The sequence below is a fragment of the Thamnophis sirtalis genome, unplaced genomic scaffold (assembly GCF_051295495.1).
Source record: "Thamnophis sirtalis isolate CommonGarterSnake01/CBP01778 unplaced genomic scaffold, rThaSir2_p1.2 scaffold_7, whole genome shotgun sequence".
NCBI lineage: Eukaryota > Metazoa > Chordata > Lepidosauria > Squamata > Natricidae > Thamnophis > Thamnophis sirtalis.
The window spans coordinates 77772806-77794384 of record NW_028261387.1 but is presented as its reverse complement, the minus strand read 5'-3'; the positions used below and the strand labels follow the sequence as shown (position 1 = coordinate 77794384).

The 21579-nt window shown below is 43.8% G+C and overlaps 1 protein-coding gene across 4 annotated transcripts in view; it reads left to right on the top strand.

Moving 5' to 3' along the window:
* ADNP (activity dependent neuroprotector homeobox) overlaps positions 1-21579 on the top strand; it is a 51245-nt gene that overhangs the window by 15418 nt on the left and 14248 nt on the right. For 2 of the 4 annotated variants that reach the window (XM_014059919.2, XM_014059921.2), the window contains exon 2: positions 17651-17760. In XM_014059919.2, the coding sequence (XP_013915394.2) occupies positions 17712-17760 (49 nt within the window). In that variant the 5' untranslated portion in view covers positions 17651-17711. Of the gene's footprint in view, positions 1-9096; positions 9115-16368; positions 16386-17650; positions 17761-21579 lie in introns of those variants that run through there. The other 2 variants (XM_014059922.2, XM_087720463.1) reach the window with 2 other exon arrangements.

The following is a 21579-nucleotide window of genomic DNA, read 5'->3' as shown; positions in this document are numbered from 1 at the left end:
TATTTCCAATATTGCTTCTTTTTCCTTTTACTGGGTGTTGGAGATGAGGGTGGTGGCCAAACTGGGGGGGGGGGGTATTATAGCAGAGTGGCAGGCTACTCTGCACTATTTGCCTTACATTCTAGGTTAGCCCAATATGAAGAAACATTGAGGAGAAAAGGAAAGCCAACCAGCTTCAGCTCCTAGCCTTGCCTGGGTATTATTCCCGCTTCTGGGTGAGAGCCTGAAGGGAATTGATAGGGAATGATTTGAATGGAATTCCTATCAGTTGGTGAGAGCATCAGGGCTTTGTGGTTGTTAGTGTATGTGAATGTGCTGTGTGTATGTTGTATGGATGTTGCAGTGAGCGTACTCTGGTGACACTGAGTGTTCAGCTGAAGAGCCTTGGGATGCCTGACTTCTCCTGTGCGCTGCTTGGAGAGTCCAAGCATTGACTATCTTCTTTTTGGCCAGAGACTGAGAAGTAAAAAGCTTTGGCCACACCTCTTCTCGGCTGAGCTCAGTTTTTTCTTCTCAGTTTGGCTAGAGAGACACATTTACTCATTATCCATGTTTGGATTCTTCCAATTAGTGATTTAGAAACTAGAACATCAGCAAAAAAAGAGAGGCTAGTTTGAGCTGGGGGCTTCTCTCCCTTCCCCCGAGTTACAGAGCGGCAGCATTCAAACTTAATCGCTGCGCTATGAGTGACTCAGGAGTCTTCGATTGGCTTGGAGGGAGCGCCGAAGCCATTTTTCACGCCGTTTTTCGCTCCGTGAGGGAGCACAACCTGTTTCAAGCTGATCCCCACTCTGTTGGCTTTTTCAAGCAGTCGCAGACTGGCCCTGCAGTTGCAGGAATCTCTATGTTCCTAGGATCGTCGTTCTCAGCATGTAGCACTGAAGCTTGATGGTTCCTGTTCCAGATTACAGATTCTCTGGAGTGATTGCAAAGTGTGTTGCCGGTTTCACACCATTTTGTTTTCTGTGGTTGGCATTCACGGTGACTATTTCTTTGCAGTCCCTTCGTTTCATGAACGTGCAGGCAAAATTAATTTTGGTTTATTAGCCAGCGTTGAGTTGAGGGGAGTCCTTCCCAGGCTTGGGATTTGCCTCTCTTTTGGTTTGCCACTAGAGTGGGAAAAAGATTCAGGAAACCAAACAGTCATTTTCCAAATGGCGGACCATCCCTTGCCTGCAAGCAGCAGCCCAACAGAACCTTCCCCCAGGCAGCAGAGGTCATCGTCAAGGGGGCCTTCAGACAAGTCCCAAGCCCCTTGAAGGAGGGCCTCATCAGCTGCTGAGGAGGCAAAGGGAATTGGAAAAACAATTCTCTAAGGCTCAGAAGCAGGCAGAAGCAAATAGGGTCTCCAGAATTCTAGTGAGCAGGGCTGAGATGTCCCGCTCTTTGGAAACAGAACCGCCATTGCAGATTCTGCATGATAGTCAACTGAATTAGGCTCCCAATGATACTAATGAGATGCATCCCTTTCAGGCAACCTCTTATGAGGAGGATTTTGCTCTTCTCTCCTGACACAGCAGAAGGCCTGAAGGTGGAGGATAGGAAGGCGGAGTTGTATTCTCACAAGACACACCAGGTGACCACCTGGGCGATTAGATCAGCTATGGCAGCTTCCTTCTTTAATAGAGCATCCTTGCTCTGGCTCCGTCAGATGCGGGCCAGAGCCTCTCCTGAGGACACCAGGCTGCAACAGGATATCAACAAACAGATAGCAGCTGCTGAGTATTCAGCAGACACTACCCTCAACGTGGCTAAGTTCACTTCCAGGGCCATGGCATCCAATGTCACCTATTGTCACCTCCTGTGGCTATCCCACTGACAGGTAGACATGAAGTCTAAGGGGAAGTTAGCTTCAGCCCCCTTTAAAGGTGTCAACCTCTTTAGTGGGGAGGCACTAGACCCTATACTAATTGAGGGTAAGGATAAGAGGAAGACTTTTCCTCACATATACGGGGGGGGGGACCAAAGGACCACTCCCTATTATCAAAGTCAGTCCTTTCGAGCCCTGGAGACAGGTTTGGCTCCCCTTTGTATCAAAGACCATACCCCCAGAGTGTTGACCGACCTCAGGTCAACCTTTAGAGATAGGGGCCTAACAATCAGCCCTTTCCTCGGTCTAAGTGACTTGCAATTGAATAACTCCATTGGCAGTCAATTAGCACTATTTGCCAGCCAATGGTAAAAGACTACTACAGGTGCCTGGGCTCTGCAGACAGTAAGGCTGGGCTAGTTTTGCTCCATTCCCCCAAGGTGCTTCATCCGGTTTCCCATTCCCAGGGAAAACAGCAAAAGGGTGCAGATAGAAGCAGAGATCCAGCACTTGCTGGACATCCAGGCCATAGAGCTGGTGCCCAAGGACCATTAGGGAGTAGGATTTTGCTCTATTCTCTTCCTGGTCCCAAAGGCCTCGATGGGATGGAGAGCCATTCTAGATTTAAAGGCTTAATGTCCATTTAGCGTACAAATGCTTCAAGATGCAAACTCTTCAATCCATCCTAGCTTGCATCAGACAGGGCGATCTCTTTAATTTCTATAGATCTCAAGGAGGCTTACCTCCATGTCCCCATTCGGCCCTCCCACAGGCAGTTCCTCGGGTTCTCTTATGCAGGGCTCCATTTCCAATACAGGGCCATGCCCATTGGCTTTTCATCGGCCCCCAGAACCTTCACCAAGTTATTAGTGGTAGTGGCCCGCCTTCAAGAGACATCCATGAGATTACAATGTTACCTGGACAACATCCTCATCCAGTCTCTCCCCCACTTCAGGTAGGTCAGGATTTTCAACTCACAGTCCAGATCCTCCAGATACATGGGTTTTCCATAAACATGGAAAAATGCAATATGATACCCACTACCAGGCTTCTCCATCTGGGAGCGGTGATAAACACAGAGATCTGCAAAGTTTACATCTTCCAAGAATGTGCCAGTATCTGGTCACGTTGCACGGTGCAGGTGATTCTTCTTTCCCAACTGTTGGGGAAGATGATCTCCTGCATAGCAGTCATTCTCTGGGCATGACTACACGCATGGACCCTTCAGTGCTCCCTGCTCTCATATCAGAGATCTAGAAGCAACAGCTCCAATGCCAAGTCCGGGTCCCTCTGAGAGTGAGTTGTTCCCTGGAGTGGTGGACATTACCAGCCATGGAAAGAGGAAGCCTGTTCAAGCAATTGAGCCGCATGAGCATAATGTCCAACACCAGTCTTTATGGCTGGAGAGCTCATCTCCAGTTCTTGATGACGCAGGGTCGATGGTCACCGGAGGACCTCCACCACAACATCAACTTGCTGGAACAGAGAGCAGTGCATTTGACGCTCCCGCCAGTTTCAGCAACAGGTATCCCTCTGACACATTTTCTTGCTCACAGACAATGTGGCAGCCAAAGTGCATGTAAACCGGCAGAGGGACACCCATTCCTCAGCGCTCATGTGGAAAGTGGAGGAGATGGGCCTCTGGGTGGAGAATCACATCTTCTCCCTATGGGCGGAGCACATCTCGGGAGCCTCCAACTTACAGGTGGATTGGTTGAGGAGAACCACCAACAACCAGTCAGAATGATGCCTGCATCCTGACCTCTTCCAACAGCTGCCTGAGAGGTTAGGTCGCCCCAGAGTAGACCTGTTTGCCAGCCCAGAGAACACCCACCTGCCAAGGTTTTTCTCCCTTTTCCCATCCTGAGAGGCCAAAGGAACCAATGCTCTCCACTGCCCATGACCTCTGACCTCTTATATGCCTTCCCCTCACCCCGAGGGTCATCAGGAAGGTGTTAAAGGAAGGGTTGGAGGTTCTTGTGGCTCCTCATTGGGCCAGGAGATGGTGGTTCGCCGATCTGATAGCACTGTCCATATCTCGCCCCTAGAGGATACCCCCAGGACAGGATTTCCCTCAGTCAGGGGGGTCTGGAGCATCCAGATCCTCAGTGGCTCCAGTTAACCGTATGGCACTTGAGAGGGAGATCTTGAGAGCAGACCACCTGTCCAACAAGGTGATTTAAACCATACAAGCCTCCAGATGGGCTTTCATGAACTGCATCTACAACGCGACCTCAGCTGCATTCTGCCAATGTTCCACCCTCAGCATCGGTCCCACAAATTTTGGCCTTTTTCAGGAGGGTCTCAACAGGGGACTATCCCCCAATACACTCTGCAGGCAGATGGCCTCTTTGTCCACAATTTTGAAGTGTGATGAATTTCAGTCCCTTGCTCTCTGAACTCATATTTTCCACTACTGGTTGTCCAGAATCAGCATTTTTGGCCTCCCAAAACCCCGCCCCTCACATTTTTCACAAAAATAAGGATGTGCAGAGGGTTTGGGAGGCCTGAAAAGTGGTCCTGGTGGTTGGGGAGGACAAAAATGAATGCAAACGGGCTATTTTTTGCCTGTTTTTGCCTCCCCAGCCCGAGGAGCCGTCTACAAACCTCCCAAAGCCTATTCATGAGGCACGCAGAGGGTTTGGGAGGCCTACAGTGTGCAAAAACGTTTTAAATTTATCTCTTCAAAATCTTGGTGTGTCTTATACTCCAATTCGTCTTATAGTCCGAAAAATACAGTAAGTTCTATATCAGGGGTGTCAAAGTGGCGGCCCATGGGCCGGATGCATCACACACACGCCACACCCACTCTAGCTCTGCGAAGGCAAAAACACATCAGTGACATCAACATGACACGGCAGTTTGACACACAAGTTCTATATCTTTTTGTAACATTATAGATTTGTTACATTTGTCATTAATTTTTGCAATTTGTATCCCTTTCCTATTTGTTTTTTACATGTTTGTTTATTTATTTATTGAATTTATATTGTCGCCTATTTGCCCATGGTGACTCAAAAGACTTATAGTACTTAAGTGTTTCCCCGATGCTTTTTTTTTTAAATGACCACTGTATTTATTGGTCTTTTGCATTATTGAGCTGAATTTATGCTACTTTTTTATAGAAATTTGTTAATAAAATTGTTTTTAGGTAAACAGAAAATAGCACAAGGAAAAACATTTGCTTTGATAAGCTATTCTTAACCTGCCAGTCTAGCTGTAATTCAGTTTTTAGTATTCTATCACTCATAACTTTAGCAGGTTTCTGCCAACAGGAAATATAGATAGTCATTATGTTAAAACAGTTAATAAAATTAACATAAAACTCTATACCTTCTAGCATTCGTTTTTGTGCCACTCAGTTTTCTCCATAGTGAGGGGAGGAGTATCCAGGATAGGTTGACCTTATGCTCTCGTTGATTGGACTGAGTCAGATAAGTTCTTGGGACATGCCCCTGGTCTACCAGACACCACCCAGTTATCGACTCAGTCCCTGAACTGTACGGTTTGCCATCCTGGATCTCCCACAAATTTTTAAAAAAGCAAAAAAATTCAATTGTCTCCCTACCGCAGCAGCCGCGTGCGAGCTGGACAGCTCTCTGGGCTGCAAAAGGACTGCCAAAAGCCCCTCGGGGGTGCCACGCTACCCAGGCCTCTGAGCAAGACAAGCATCACTCAGAAATTTGCCGAGCAAGCAGGAGACAAAAGGCACAAGCCTTCCAAAGGCAAGCCTTGCTGCAGCGGCGCCGGAGTGCTCCCCTGCTCCCCACAGGTTCGAGCGGTGAGCCACGGCTTTCTCAAGCACCATGGAGCGCCCGGGCTGAGTACGTGTGAATCGGGCCACCAGCAATGCGAAGGAGGCGCTGGATTCCTGGCCAGAAGTTGACCCTTGCCGCAGAAACTGCCGAGAAAGAGACAAGAAAGAGAAGCTTTGCCCCCAGGCGGAGCTGGAGGCAGAGGGTGGTCACAAGCCTTCCAAACCTCCCTCCAAGTATGAAAGGCGAAGGCACAGGAAACAAGCAGCTTTACAAGAAGGCAAGTGGCCATAAGTCCATCCCAGGCCCGGGACAGAAGGGGAAGGCCCGGGAGTCCCCGCAACAGGTGGGGCACCCATATTGCAAGCAAGGATCCCTATTGACACATCAGGTCTTTGGGGTCCTGTTCAGGGGTGGCAATTGCCACCACATACAGCTTCACTGGGTTCAGCCCTGCCTATGGGGCTATCACCTCTGGGATTCCCCCCTGCACAGGTAGGCATGGGCACCAGCCAGCAACCCCCCACAGGGGTTCCCAACTTTCAAGACCTAATGATGAGGGCCTTCCAGCAATGTATGACAGCAGCATTTTAGCAGCCACAAATGCAGCCTCATGAGGTATCCTCTCCTAGGATACCAGAGGACCTGGAAACCCAGGGGGAAGACTTTCCTAGTTCCCCAGCCTCGTCACAATAGGACGGTGACCTGGATTGCGAGGAGGGGGAAGTTAGGGAGGATAAACTATCTGAACACAAAGGCATGCCCCCTCCTAAGCCGGCCTTCACCGGGTTAGATAGGTACCCCTCCTGAGACTTGCACAAGGTGTTGAACGCTCTGACGGGCCTCCCATTTTAACCCTTATATGATGTTTCTGGTGGCCATCATGTCCGCCAGACGGATATCAGAACTGTAGGCCCTGTCCGCCAGGGTGGACCTCTGCATTTTTCACCAGGACAGAGTGGTGTTGTGGTTGGACCCCTCCTTCATATCTAAAGTGTGTCCATGCTTCCACAGGTCACAGGAGCTGATTTTGCCCAACTTTTGTCCAGACCCTTCTCACCCACTAGAGAGGAAGTGGCACACCTTAGGTGCAAGGAGAGCTCTGAGGATTTACCTCAGAAGAGCCTGGCCGAACAGGAAGTCTGAGGCCCTGTTTGTCTCATTCCAACCTGGGTCTCTGGGCAAGAAGGTGACTTCCACCACCATAGGCAGGTGGTTGAGGACCTGCATTGCTACGGCCTACCAGTCTCAGGGCATACAGTCACTGAGCCCCATCACGGCACATTACACAAGAAGTGCAGCCACCACTGCGGCCTGGGCAACGCAGGCGCCATTGAGCCGAGGTGGTGCAGTGGTTAAATGCAGTACTGCAGGCTACTTCAGCTGACTGCAGTTCAGCAGTTCGGCTGTTCAAATCTCACCGGCTCAGGGTTGACTCAGCCTTCCATCCTTCCGAGGTGGGTAAAATGAGGACCCGGATTGTTGGGGGCAATATGCTGACTCTGTAAACCGCTTAGAGAGGGCTGAAAGCCCTATGAAGCGGTATATAAGTCTAACTGCTATTGCTATTGAGCAAGATATGTAGGGCAGCCACGTGGTCTTCTCCCTCACCCTTCATGAGGAACTACAAGTTGGATGCCTTTGCCTTGGCGGAGGCTGCGTTTGGTCGCAGGGTTTTACAGGCGGTTTATAGGGTGGGGGACACAACCCACCAGGCTTAGTTTGGCCATGTTCCCTCAATATGTTACCCTCCCTAGGGATGTGTAGGCTTTGGTACGTCCCATCCTGGATACTCCTCCCCTCAGTATGGAGAAAGGGCGTTGGTACTTACCTGATACACCTCTTCTCATAGTGGGGGAGGAGTATCCAGACCCTCCCTGACATGGTAATGTAATGTGTTATGCGGGTTGTTGCACGAATATGTCAAAGGTATAACTCAATAAAAAGTTTGAAATCATAATAAAGGTTCTTCGCCGATAACTGGGCGGTGCCTGGTAGACTAGGGCGTGTCCCAAGAACTTATCTGACTCAGTCCAATCAACGAGAGGATAAGGTCAACCCATACTGGATACTCCTCCCCCACTATGAGAAGAGGCTTATCAGGTAAGTACCAACACCCTATTTCAGCCACACAATTTTCACTACTTTGTTTATTTACTGTATTTTTATTTGAAAGACATATAAGTGCCACATGGTGGCCCTTGAATAAATGAAGGAAAGTGGAGGATAATTTTTTTTTTATATTCTTCACTAATTTTATATTTGCAGCAATATAATATGGCCTAGTATCTTAAAATTTAAACTGTTAAATTCAAAGCTGTGTTTGCAAAAATGAAACGCCTCATGAACTTCGAGGCCATTTATATAATAACATAGTAAATATGATTTGCTACAGAATTTATACTACACCTAGTGTTACTTTCAGATTCTATCTTCTTGAATCAGAATAAGCAAATCTAATTAGCCCTTGGGGTTTATAGCTCTTGTTAATTATTGGGGGTTCACTGGCTTTGAGGCTTGGGTTCATTTAAGTGAAATATGACAATTTTTGTAAGGAAAAATTTAACCTTTGGTGAAATTATTGCATTAGTTTCCATTGGTTCTTATTGCTTTATTGAAAAAAAAAACCATCAATACTCTATTTTTTACTTTTAGACCATAGCTTCATTAGTAAATATATTCAGAGGTTATGCAAAAAGCAGTTTTCATGCTACACTATTTAAATTATTGTTTGGAATACTATCTGTCATTTGATAATTGAATTAAATTGAAAGCTTTGAATTTGTTTAGTTTCTGAGTTAAAAGCTAAATGGATTTTGATTGCTGGCTAACATATTTTTCTTCTGCAGTAATATTTGTATGTTACTTGGGCTAGCTATATCAATTGATTCAATTATAAAGAAGTTTTGTTTATACTATAAATAAGAGGTATTGCAATCCTTTAACCAAGCAGTAATTGCTGATCCAGTAAAAGTGTGCATTACTGTTTATCAGTTTTGAAACTTAAGGACCTGGGAAAGCTTAAAATTAAAAACAGATGAAATGGCCTGGTTCAATTAATTGTTTAAATTGGAATACTTGGTTTTCAACAACATTACAGAATAATAAAATAATTAGATACAATTTATCCTTCCTTTTATATCTTACACTTTGTAATAAAGTTGAATTGTATATTAGCTATTTATTATTTTGTAATTCACTCAGCTAGGAGTATTAGGTCTGAATTAGTCCATTTACTTTCTCAGAAAACTTCAGAAAGAACATCATTCAAAACATAACTTTTTCTTCTTACAGCCCCTTATGTTCCTAGAATACATATTCCTAAGTAACATGTGATATAGCATGGGGCATAAATTAGCAGAAATCACTAATCACCAGTTCATGCCAGGGCTTTTTTGATTGAAGCTTATGAATGAACTTTGATTCCCGTTTTTTTATATTCGTTCTGCTATAGCATGGGCGCACAGTCTGTGGCCCAGGGGCCACATGCGGCCCCTCAAGACTTTTTGAGCGGCCATGAGATCTCTCCTCAGTTACTGCCAACTTTTGGTAAGTAAGTAAAAGTTCGACTTAAATAGTTTACAGAATGAATAAGGTTGGGAGAGTGTGGCTGAGAGGACCTAAATGTATTTTTTTTTTAAAAAAAGTTAAGGCTTAGGAATATTAGTATTTTCTCTGGATACAGCCATTTTCTGTTTTGAACATACACTTTCCTCTTGCCCTGTTTATATGTAATTATAAATATATATAATCCATATGTGGGTTATTATTTTACAAAAAAGAAAGTGTATGCCTGTATGCTATAGCAAATCTGTAAAACAATTGCAGATAAAACTTGAACAATTGCTTTACTTTTGACAGGCATGCACTCATTGTGATTGTTTTTTATTTCAACTTGTACTTAAATTGGCAATGATTTTAATCTTTAAGGATCCCAAGTCAGTATTATGCACAGAGGTTGTCTTCAAGTATATTGATAAAAATGCTCATTTAGAAATTACTGCTGTGAATTTTTCAGTGTTAGTGCAGAACATCTATGTGTTTTGTAGGGTATGCCCTCCCCACAATTTGATTGTGCAGGTTTCAGAACTCTAGAGCAGATTTAGAAATAGGTACAAAATAAGCAGTATCCATTTGAGCAACATGGAATGCTATTGGTATAAATGATTCACTTGAAATTCATTGTTGTATTGTAACCATGAAAATATATAAATAAGACACCTTCTGTAATAGAAAATATTTTAAATATCTATATATCCTTAAAATGTATACTCAGGAGATAACCTTCTGTATAATAGGTTATTTATTTGACGTGCTCAAAAAAGAGATGACAAGACTGAACATTGGCATCTTATGAATCAGTGAACTAAAATGGACAGGAGTGGGTGAATTTAATTCAGATGACCATCAGGTATACTACTGCGGGCAAGAATCCTTCAGAAGAAATGGAGTAGCCTTTTTAGTCAATAAAAGAGGAGGAAAAGCAATACTGGGATACAATTCCCCAAATGACAGAACATGTTTGACGTGCCCCAACCACTGGTGCTGAAGGGGATGAAATTGACCGTTTCTATGAAGCCCTACAGCACCTAATAGAATTAACACCAAAAATGATGTCCTTATCATCGTGGGGGATTGGAATGCTAAAGTAGGAAGCCAAAGGATAACCGGAATAACAGGTAAGTTTGGCCTTGGAGTACAAAATAAAGCAGGGCACAGGCTGGTAGAATTTTGTCAAGAGAATACGACGGTCATAACAAACACACTTTTCCAACAACCCAAATGACAACTCTACACATTGACATCACCAAATGGTCAACACAAATCAGATTGACTATGTACTCTGCAGCCAAAGATGGAGAAGCTCTATACAATCAGTAAAAACAAGACCAGGAGCTGACTGTGGCTCTGATCATGAATTTCTCATGAGCTTAAATAGTAGGGAAAAGCACTAGGCCACTCAAGTATGAACTAAACCATATCCCTGATGAATATACATTAGAGGTGACAAATAGATTTAAGGAATTAGATCTGATAGACAGAGTGTCTGAAGAACTATGGATGGAGGTTCACAACATTGTACAAGAGGTAGAAACAATAACCATCCCAAAGAAAAAGAAATGCAAGAAAGCAAAATGGCTGTCTGAGGAAGCTTTACAAATAGCTGAGGAAAGAAGGGAAGCAAAAGGCAAGGGAGAAAGAGAAAGATACACTCAATTGAATGCAGAATTCCAGAGAATAGCTAGAAGAAATAATGCCTTCTTAAATGAACAGTGCAAAGAAATATAAGAAAACAACAGAATTGAGAGGATCAGAGGTCTCTTCAAGAAAATTGGAGATATGAAAGAAACGTTTCATGCAAAGATGGGTGTGATAAAGGATCAAAATGACAGGCACCTAACAGAGGAAGAAGAGATTAAGAAGAGGTGGTGAAATTACACAGAAGAATTATACAAGACAAGCTTAACGTCCCTGATAACCACAATGGGGTGGTCACTGACCTCGAGCCAGACATCCTGGAATGTGAAGTCAAATGGGTCTTAGGAATCTGAGCAACAAGAAAGCTAGTGGAGGTGACAGTAACCCAGCTGAGCTATTTAAAATCTTAAAAGACAATGCAGTAAAAGTTATACACTCTTATTTGCCAGCAAATTTGGAAAACTCAACAGTGGCCACAGGATTGGAAAAGATAAGTTTACATTCCAATTCCAAAGAAGGGCAATGGCAAAGAATGTTCAATCTACCGCACCATTGCACTCATTTCATATGCTAGTAAAGTTATGTTCAAAATCCTACAAGCTAGGCTCCAGCAGTATGTGGATTGAGACCTACCAGAAATACAGGCAGGATTTTGAAGAGGCAGAGGAACTAGAGATCAAATTGCCAACATACACTGGACAATACGCTCTGCAGGCAGATGGCCCACAACCGTAGAGTGTGCGCCCAGAATGGCCACTGCCGAAAAACGTGTTGGAAGCTGCGGAAAAAGCAAGGCTGGGATGGCGGCGGAGGTGCCCTGGCTCTGTAATGAGAGCTGGGCATGCATCATGAGGCTGGGAGGTGGGTGAGCAAGAGTGGAACAGCTGCTCGTGCAACCCCCCTCTCCAGCCGTGCTGAGCACCATTCACTGGCATTTGGAAGGCGCCAAGCCACGGGAGCTGGGTGGCGGTGAACAGGTGCTCACGCAGCTTGGCGATACCCCTAGGTCAGTGAATGGTGCTGTGCCCGGCTGCAAAGGGGGTTTGCCGGGTGACTGCTCGTGAGCATGGTCGCTTCATGGGTGTTGTGTTGTGCTGCTGCGACAGCGCAACATAGCCATTCACCCATGAGGCTGTGCCCAGCTCTTTGGGAGCCCGCTCCCAAAGCTGTCCGGCAACCCCAAAACAATGAACCCTCCCCCCTTAATAAAGCCCAAGCCATATTTTGTAGGTAAAAAGAAAATAAGACTCTGTTGTATATTCGGGGAAGCACGGTAGCACCTTCTTAGTGTACATTCAGTTTTTACTGAATGTTCCAGTTTCACCCTTCTTTGGACACAAAGACACAATCCGCGCTACAGCACTGTACATTCAGACACCATATTTTTTCTATTTGGCCTCCCCAGTCTCAAACCAATTCCTTTTATTTATATTACTTTCTCCCCCTCCCCCTTTCCCAGCCATTTTGCTAAATGCTAACGCTTTATTATGTCTGCCTTCTGGTGCTTCTGTCTTACATAAGTTTAAGAGAGAATGCTGAATGTCCTTTATTGGAGACTGAGAACGAAGATGTCTGCTGTTACTTGGCCTAGATAAATGACAAGAGAGGGAAAGAATGCTAGACCTTCTGGCTGGCTGGTTGTCTGCCCCATACCTGTGGAAAACAGATTCCTTGCATGATCAAGCATTTTGATTGCGTGGCTTGAAAGGCTATCTACGCAGGTGTATACTAACTGCCTGAGCTTAAGACTTGTAGAGAGGCTTTTAGCTAAGAATGTGTGATTTATATTTTCTGTGTTTTTACTCATACTAAGAGAGGAAAAGAGATGAGGAAAAATATCTGTACTGCTTGTTAATTATTTAAGAGATAGTGAGGAATGAAAAACGAGAGTGAACACTGAACTAATAACTAGCAAGGGAGATATGATGATCATCTGAAGTCCGAAGCAGCAAAGAATGTGTCATCATCTCCAATGCATCCACAGAGCAGGATAGCATTGCATTATTTGTGGGCAGAGTTAATTACCGTATTTTTTGGACTATAAGATGCACCAAGATTTTGAAGAGGTAAGTAAGAAAAAAAGTGTTTGCCTTCCCATAGCCCCAGCAGCACTCTGCAGGCTTCAGCGGTGCTGGGTTCAGGCAAAAATGCCCCCATTTTTGTGAAAAACAGGTGGAAAATGGGCCTTTCCCAAAAATGGAGGCGTTTTTGTCTTACTCCAGCTCTGCTGAAGCCTGCAGAGTGCTACTGGGGGTTGAGGGAAGGCAAAAGGATGCAAGGGTGGGGCTTCGGGAGGCCAAAAAAGACTGTATTTGATGTATAAGACACACCAACATTTCCATACTCTTTTAGGGGGAAAAGGGTGCATCATACTCTAAAAAATACGGTAGCTCCATCCTCATTTTAACTTGTTAAGTCAGGTCTCTGCTTTCTAAAAGGATCTTAAGGTTATGGCTAGAGAATGGAGGGCTACTACTTAATTATTTAACCCTTGCATTACTTGCCATATTAAAACCTCACTTGACACACAGAATGCATGCCTCTTTGCTGGATGGAAATACAGTATATTACTGAGACTACTAATAGGACTTCTGTTGAAGAAAGCCTTCCTTTGACTCAGAAAATCTCTATAATTTTTGCCATCTCAATGGTAGCCTCCAAATACATCTAAATTACACTGATTTTCTAGCTGTATTTCAACTATGATTTTATGCAAGATAATGTTACTGAAACTGCGTCGATTATCTTAATAGATGATCTCTCTGTAGAACTAGAAAGAGTTGACTGCAGCCATAATATATTCCTGAGCCTTTCAACAACTTTCTGTACCATCAGCCATGATAATGAGTACAGTCATGAATGTGTGGCTGGCTGGCTGGCTGGCTGTAAAAACAAATATTAAGTAGCCAGCCTTTTGGATTTCCTTCTGGAATTGGACTTTGCCATTGTTTTACAGGTTTGTATTTTTTTGTGATGTCCCACAGAGTTTTCTTATGCTATTCAGGATCTACATGAAACTGCTGGAGTGCTGGAGATTTTTGAGTAGAATATTACTTCTTAATCACAGAATTTTGAGGAAGATATTGCTGCTGTTGAACATTGCCTAATTTCAATAATGGACTGGATTTAGTACAGTGGTGGGTTCCGGCGTCCTCCACATGAATGCGCACAGCACATGCATGCGTCTTACCTTCCACGATGCTCCAGCTGCTCAGCGGAGCGTTGTGCAGGTGCTGTACATGCTATGTGCTTGTGCGGAAGCACTGAAAGCTTTAAAGGACAGGTAAGGAGCGAGGGCGGCGGGTGGGCCGTCCGGAGCACTGTACCGGAACGGTACCTGATGCTCCGGGCAGGCTCCAGTATACCCATATCAGGGCGTACCACCTGCAACCCACCACTGATTTAGTAGAACAAAGCCCCCACCGGCCCCCATCCTTCAGCCTTTGTCTTCCAGCAGTTTGCCTCATGCAGCAAACAACAAACAGTTTCAGCACAGCCTGATTTAGCATGCACAGCTGATTATTGGTTGGATCTGCCTCCCGGAATACCGCCTATCAGGTGTTCCAGGCTGCAGGGATTGCCACCAACACTGCCCATTGCTGCTGCCGCCTATTGCCACCTCTGTGCATCCTGTTTTCAGCCTTAACACATCCCATTTTCAACCCATTCCAGGCTGTGGGGATCGCCAAAAATGGGGTCTGCGGAGGCGGCAATAGGCAGCAGTGGCGACAGTGGCAGGGGTTATCCCCACAGCCTGGAACAGCTGATCATTGGTATTCTGAGAGGCCGATAACAGCCACCAATCAGCTGCTCAGGCTGTGCTGAAGCTGACCAGGCTGTTTGCTGCAAGGAGGCAAATTGCTGGGAGTCAGAGGCAGATATTTTTTCTTGTTTTCCTCCCCAAAAGCTATACGCATCTTATAGTCTGGAGCATCTTATACTGTGAAAAATACTGCAATTATGGCTACTGTATCAGCTACAGTTACTGAACTAGTCAGATTTTGCTGTAGTTATCCATGTATTGATGCACATATTGATTATTGGAACACCCTTTATGTTTGAAGACCATATACTGTTAAGTGTGACATTTAGACATTTAGAGTGATGTAAGACACAGGAATCTTACTTACAAAGCATAAAGATCCTAAAGAATTTAAGTCCTGAGATCTCCCATCCCATTGCCAACCTGATGAGGCCATTAAAATCTTCAGGAGGCCCTTTTAAGGCTTCTCCTGTTCCTGTCTGCCTAGCACATAGGAGAAGATCATCTGTATTTTCTCATGTGAATAGAACACACTCCTTCATTAATAGTATTTTCTCAACAGTCTGCAAGCTACTAGAAAATACACATCTATTTTGTTAGGCCCTTAATTGTTAATTAATTTTTATACCAATTCAGTATCAATTTAATTTGTTGCTCTGCCTTAAATAATCACTGAGTAAAAAAGTGGGGCATGAACAGTCAAATAAATGTTACACTGCATGCAATATCAGTATCTTGGCCAAAATATGCCTGTTTAAGCACTGGCTTTGGACTACAGTGGTCCTCTACTTACAACTATTTGTTTATTAACTGTTCAAAGTAACAATGGCATTGAAAAAAGGAACTTATTTTTCATACTTAGTGACCCTTTTGGTCATGTGATCAAAATTTGGGTACTTAGCAACTCTATGCATGACAATTGCACTGTCCTGGGGTCATGTGATCACCATTTGTAACCTTGGCAGCCAGCATTCTATAAGCAAAGTCAATGTGTGAAGCCAGATTTTCTTAACAACTGCATAATTCATTTAACAACTGTAATGATTCGTTTGACACATCTGGCAAAAAAGTCATAAAATGGGTCAAAACTCACTTAACAATCGTCATGCTTAGCAATGAAAGTTTTGTGCTCAATTGCAGTTGTAAATTGAGGGCTACCTGATATATACTATGTACTGTTTCATACCTTACATATTGAGTGTTTTCAAACTCTTAAGCAATTAGAATGTTTTATAAAGCATCCCATAAAATTTAAGAAACTGAAATAATGGCTAATTAGCTTTCATTGAAACTAAAATTAGCTATACCCAAGTTTCAAATAACCTATATTTCATCTTTGAATTCAGACACTTTCTGCAGTTTGAAGGAACATTTTTTATTTTTGCACACAATTGCATTTTATGTATTTTATTCAATTTATACAGCCACCCATTTCACATATGTGACTGGGTGACTCACAAGTAAAAATGATTTTTAAAAAAAGTTAAAACAAATTAATCTAAAACATGATGCTGTGCTATGATGCCATCTTTCATTTTTGTAAAAAATAACATTTGTGTAAACACTTCCAATTATTCAAGTGGTTTTAAAATACATACAGTAGTTATTTTTTTTCAAAAATGATATCAGATATCAATGCATAAAACACATAGTGAATGTCCATAAGAGATTTCTTTGTATTATGATACCTATTGGTGCATTTGTCAAGAATGGTAAATATTTTGTACTTAATGGCTGTCCTCATTTTTTATTACTACTTGAAAGCCCCAAGGATGGGTTCTGTGGCAGAGGTTAAACACTCTACATTCAATTCTTTGAAGGCTTAGCATCTATGCAGTTTTCTTTGCTGATTGGGAAGGTGTGAGAAATTGTACTACCAATATTCTGTTATTTTATGCTGGATTTCAGAGAAAGGGATCTAGAGGCCAGAAAAACATAGATTGAAATTCACACTTTGTCTACTGTTTGTTCAGTATTGTTCCTTTTGATTGGTAGCTGCTCTTTATTATCGCAGGCACTACTACCAGAGATTCTATAATTAGGGATGTCTAGGTTAAACTACAACTTTTCATAAAATACATGTTCCTATACAAGGGAGCATAAGGAGTACAGATGGCTTATAAGAAAAGTTGCCATTTTTCCTGAAAGGGATAATGAATATACTTTTGTTTTAATGAATCAAAACTAATCATGTTACTGGAACTTGTTTTTTATGTACTGCAGAGATGTGTGAAGCAGAGTTTTGAGAGAAAATATTTGTCTGCTTGTTGTATATTTTTGATCTGGGAATCTTTACAAAAGTTAGCTTGTCTTTATGTCAAGAATAATACTTGAACTTCATATTATTTTCTATGGTTTTTCTATAAGTAGTATCTAAATATGAGCCAGTTATACTGCATTGTGCTACAGACCATACATAAAGAAGTGACACAAATGGAAAAAATAGATATGCTCTTGGAGCTACCTAGACAGTTGTGTTGATTTGTTCACATGCTATTTCCACAATTATTTTATTTCTTTAAATGTTAATGTTTGCAAAATTTAGTATTTCCAGCCACAAAATACTGCTCATCCCTATTTGTTCTTCCTTTCCATCCTTTCTTAGATATTCTATTTTTCACCTTCTTATTCTATTCTACTTATTTATTATCTAATTCTACTGACCCAATTATTTTATTTATGTTTCTCTATTTTCTTTTTTCTTTGTTAAAAAATCTACCATAACATTGTTTACTTTAGCTGCTTGTCAGTAAACTATTGATAAGGATATTGCAAATTAAATGGCCAACATTTTGAGTGAAAACTTAAAAAAATATTTTCATAATTAATACTGATTCAACATAATGTAATAAAATACAGGCCTAATGTAATATTACCCAATTATTTCCCAAGTAGGTTTTCTCCCCTTCATATTAGCTGCTGTTTAAGCTTTTTCTTAGCTATAATGAAGAGAATTCACTTCAAAATATGTCTCCTGAGTTTTTCATTTGGTAAAATGGACCTTATTTCTAGTGTTTGTACGTTCTGTTGGATCATTCTCTTTTTTGCTAAATGTCACCCCATATTATTATGCACAGTCCTTTTGATGGCAGACCAATGTTTCATTCTGATTCACTCCTGCAGGCATTAATGCTACTTCCTACCAGAAGTCATAAGATTAAGAAGCTACAGAAAAGGAAGTTGCATGAATAGAAAGGCTCCAGGAATTCATTGCCTTCAACAGCTACAAAGGGGTAGGTGTCTGATTTTTTTATACATATGGTTCTGAATTCAGGTTCTTATTGAGATAGATACTTGATAAGATAGAAATCAGTGATCCAGGAGGATGATTTCTAAAAGAAAATTGTGAGTATTGTTGAGTCTCTGATCCATGAACTGAAACCTGGTACATTTTGCACATTATCAAATGAACATCTTTGTAGTATAATTACATATTGATTTTACTCACAGTATCACTCATTTCCCCATCTCCACTTCCAGTATTAACTGGTGACTGAGCCATTGAAATATTTCTTACAGAAATGTGAAAAAGAAAAATTCCCTTTGGTGTCCCTTTTAAAGGGAAAAAGTGGTCAACATTACAAAGGTAAACAGTGATACCTTCCTTCTCCCATTTTCTCATCTTTAATTTTTTTGCCATAATCATTTGAGGCTTTGTAGTTTAAATTATTTTTTTTTGTTCAGGGATATACAGTATATGAGATTTAACTAAACCCTCCTTTGCCTGATCTTTCCACCCCTTTAGAGCAGTGAAATTAGATTTCAAGAGAATACATTTTTTTTTTGCTGTTCTGCACATTGAGAGCAATATAATCATGCCAGCAAGAGCCAGGCAAAGGAAAGATTGCCTACAGAAATTGCTTGCAACATTGGGGGAGTAGGGGGGAGAGAAACAAATACTGACTGCAATGACATTCACATAACAGAGAGATGTTGCAAGGGTCATAAATGGCCATAAGGTTATTTTTTCAGTATCATACTTTGAAATGAATGGTTGGTAAATTAAGGCTAACTGTATTTGGAGCAGTATTCAAAATATTTATGGATATTTGAAGATTTGGAGCAATATTCAAATATTTTTGTGCTATGGTTTTGGAGAAACCAATTCATTCTTGTCAAAAGGAATGATGTAGAGAGGTAGTCCTTCTAACTCTATCAGAATAATTGTGCATGCAGCAGTTGAGCCCTAGTCAGGGGAGGCATATCCAGGATGGGTTGACTTCATTCTCTTGCTGATTGAACTGAGTCCAATAGGCTCTTTAAGCCACGCCCCTATCGCCAGATAATCCCCACTTATCGACTCATTTCTTCAACTGAACGGTTGTGTCATCCTGTGTTCCTGCAACGTTGCTATCACGATTAATACAAGCCCTGCTCTGCCTCCGATTGTGTGAGTACCTGGCTAGTCTCAGAAGGCCAGACAGAGCAACAAGGCTCAGCACACTGCACCGGCTGGTCTCCTTTAAAAAAAAAACATGAGCAAGGGGAACCCTTGATTCAGTGCAGGAATGCTCCACTGCTCCCCTCAAGGGTCGAGTGACGAACCGCCACGTTTTGCTTCAACAGCCGGAGAGGAAGCAAGCGGCCGTAGGAGCTCACAGCAAGCTGCTGATAATAGGCAGAGTGGGAAGAAGCCCTAGGCGAGAGTGGAAGGAGTGTGGTAGCTCTCAGTAGCACAAGCCGCTTTTCAAACCTCCGAATGGAATGGCCGAATGCAGCACCATTTTGACAAGGGGGGAGAGAATCCCCACGTGACCCAAGATGGCGGCTGCCTGCAACTCAGAGGACACAGGCAGGAATTAAGTCCTCGCTACTACAGCCAGCAGCCCCACCGGATGGGCAGAAGAGCCCCCAATCAGGTCAGAGCTTACCTCCAAGGGTGGGGGCAGAAAGGCTAAGAGCAAAATGAAGCACACCTCCTCCAAGGCGGCTCAAGAGGCAAGCTCTGGCTCCAAGCTCCCAAACCTGGCTCTAAATACGAAATATAAACGGCAGAGGCATAAGGCCCTAGAGCGCATCTACCATAAGGCCAACAGCAGGAAAGCTGCCCCTGGCCTGGAGCCTGATGAGAGTACCGAGGATCCCTCCTTACAAGTGAGGATTCCAATTAATACTTCAGGCATCTGGGGCTCTGCCCAGGGATGGCAATCAGCCTCACGCAGTACAACATTGGGGCCACTCCTCACCACGGGGCATTCTCCACAAGTCTTCCCCTCTACCTCTATAGGCATGGGGGCAGGGCAACCACCCACCACAGGACATGATGATGCGGGCTTTCCAACAGTGCATGGCAGTGGACTTTCAACAACCCCAGATCCAGCCACAAGCGCCATCTCTGCCCATGGCTCCAGAGGGGCTGGAGGGCCGGGGGGGATCCCCATCTCGTCTCAGGAGGACAGCGAGTCTGAATCCGAGGAAGGCGAGATCAGAGAGGACAGACTATCTGAGGATGAAGCATGTCTCCTAAGCCTACCTTTTCTGGCCTGTTTCAACCCTCCTTGTACAAGTCCTTACTTTTCAAGATGAAGACAGTGGCCAAACTTGGCAACAAATCACCAGAAACACCGATGCATCCTCAGGGCTTCTTGCCGACATTCTTCAATGTGAACAAGGACATGGCTCAGGTGCTGCTGCAACCTACTATTGACGCACTGGTCACAGCGCTTCATATACCTGCTAACATGCCAGGAGAACCAGAGGACGCTCTGAAGCCAGAAAACAGAAGCAGCAGAAGGGCTCCTTTCAAGGGGGCGGAGGCAGTCACTACTTCCGTAAGAACTAACCCTAGGCCCAGCTCTCCTCCCATCGGGGGACGCTTGGCATATTTCACCGACCGTTGGGACTTATCTTCCTCTGATGCGTGGGTTCAGGCCACTATTTGATCTGGCTTTTCAATCGAATTTCTTTCCAGCCCTCTGAGATTCTTTCGAGTCTGCCCTGTCTCAAATAACCCAGCCCAGAGACAGTCTATACAGGAAGCCATCCAACACCTATTGGACATCAGGGCTATCCAGGCGGTGCCACCAGAGGAACAGGGTGGGGGTTATTATTCCATCCTTTTTGTGATCTCAAAGGCCTCAGGTGGCTGGAAAGCTATTCTGGACCTAAAGCGCTTCAACATGTTTATACGTTATCGGAGGTTTAAGATGCATTCGCTGTATTCTATTCTGGAGGGGGTCAGGCAGGGAGATTTCTTCACCTCCATAGACCTCACGGAGGCCTACCTACGTATCCCTATGGCCCTCGAACGCCGACAGTATCTCAGGTTTTGTTATCTAGGGCACCATTTCCAGTATCGGGCCTTGCCCTTTGGGTTGTCTTCGGCCCCCAGAGTTTTCACAAAGGTAATGGCAGCATTGGCAGTGCATCTGAGGCAGGTATCTATACGAATCCAATGCTACCTAGATGACCTGTTATTGCAGTCATCTTCTGTTAAGAGGGCCTTACGGGACTTAGATATCACCATGTCAGCCCTGAGAGGCCACAGATTCTCGGTTAATCTGGCCAAAAGCCATCTACAGCCCACCACGAGGCTGATTCACTTAGGGGCCTGGATAGACACAGTGTCAGGCATAGTCTCCCTGTCACCTGAGAGACAGCACAACATTAGGGAGCTGGCCTTCCAGGTATCCAGGCAATAGGGTGTCCTTAGCTACATTGTCCAGGTGTCCACCATTGGCATTGTCTCCTGGGCACGTCTGCACACCAGGGACCTTCAGTGATTCCTTTTACCATTCTAGTGAAGATGCCTAAACTGCTCCCAGATCAAAGTCCTTCTTTCAGTAGAAGTATCCCGCTCCCTAATATGGTGGACATCCCCTGCAATAGTCAAGGGGAAATTCTTCAGAACTCCAGATCGGGTGACACTCACAACGGACACCAGCCTATTCAGATGGGGGGGGGGGGGCACCTGCAGACACAGATGGTGCAGGGTCAGTGGAGGCAGACGGAACTAACTCACAACATAAACTGGTTAGAATTCAGGGCGGTCTGCCTAGCCCTCAAACAATTTCAGCACTCAGTCAAGGACAGTCACATCCTAATACTCACGG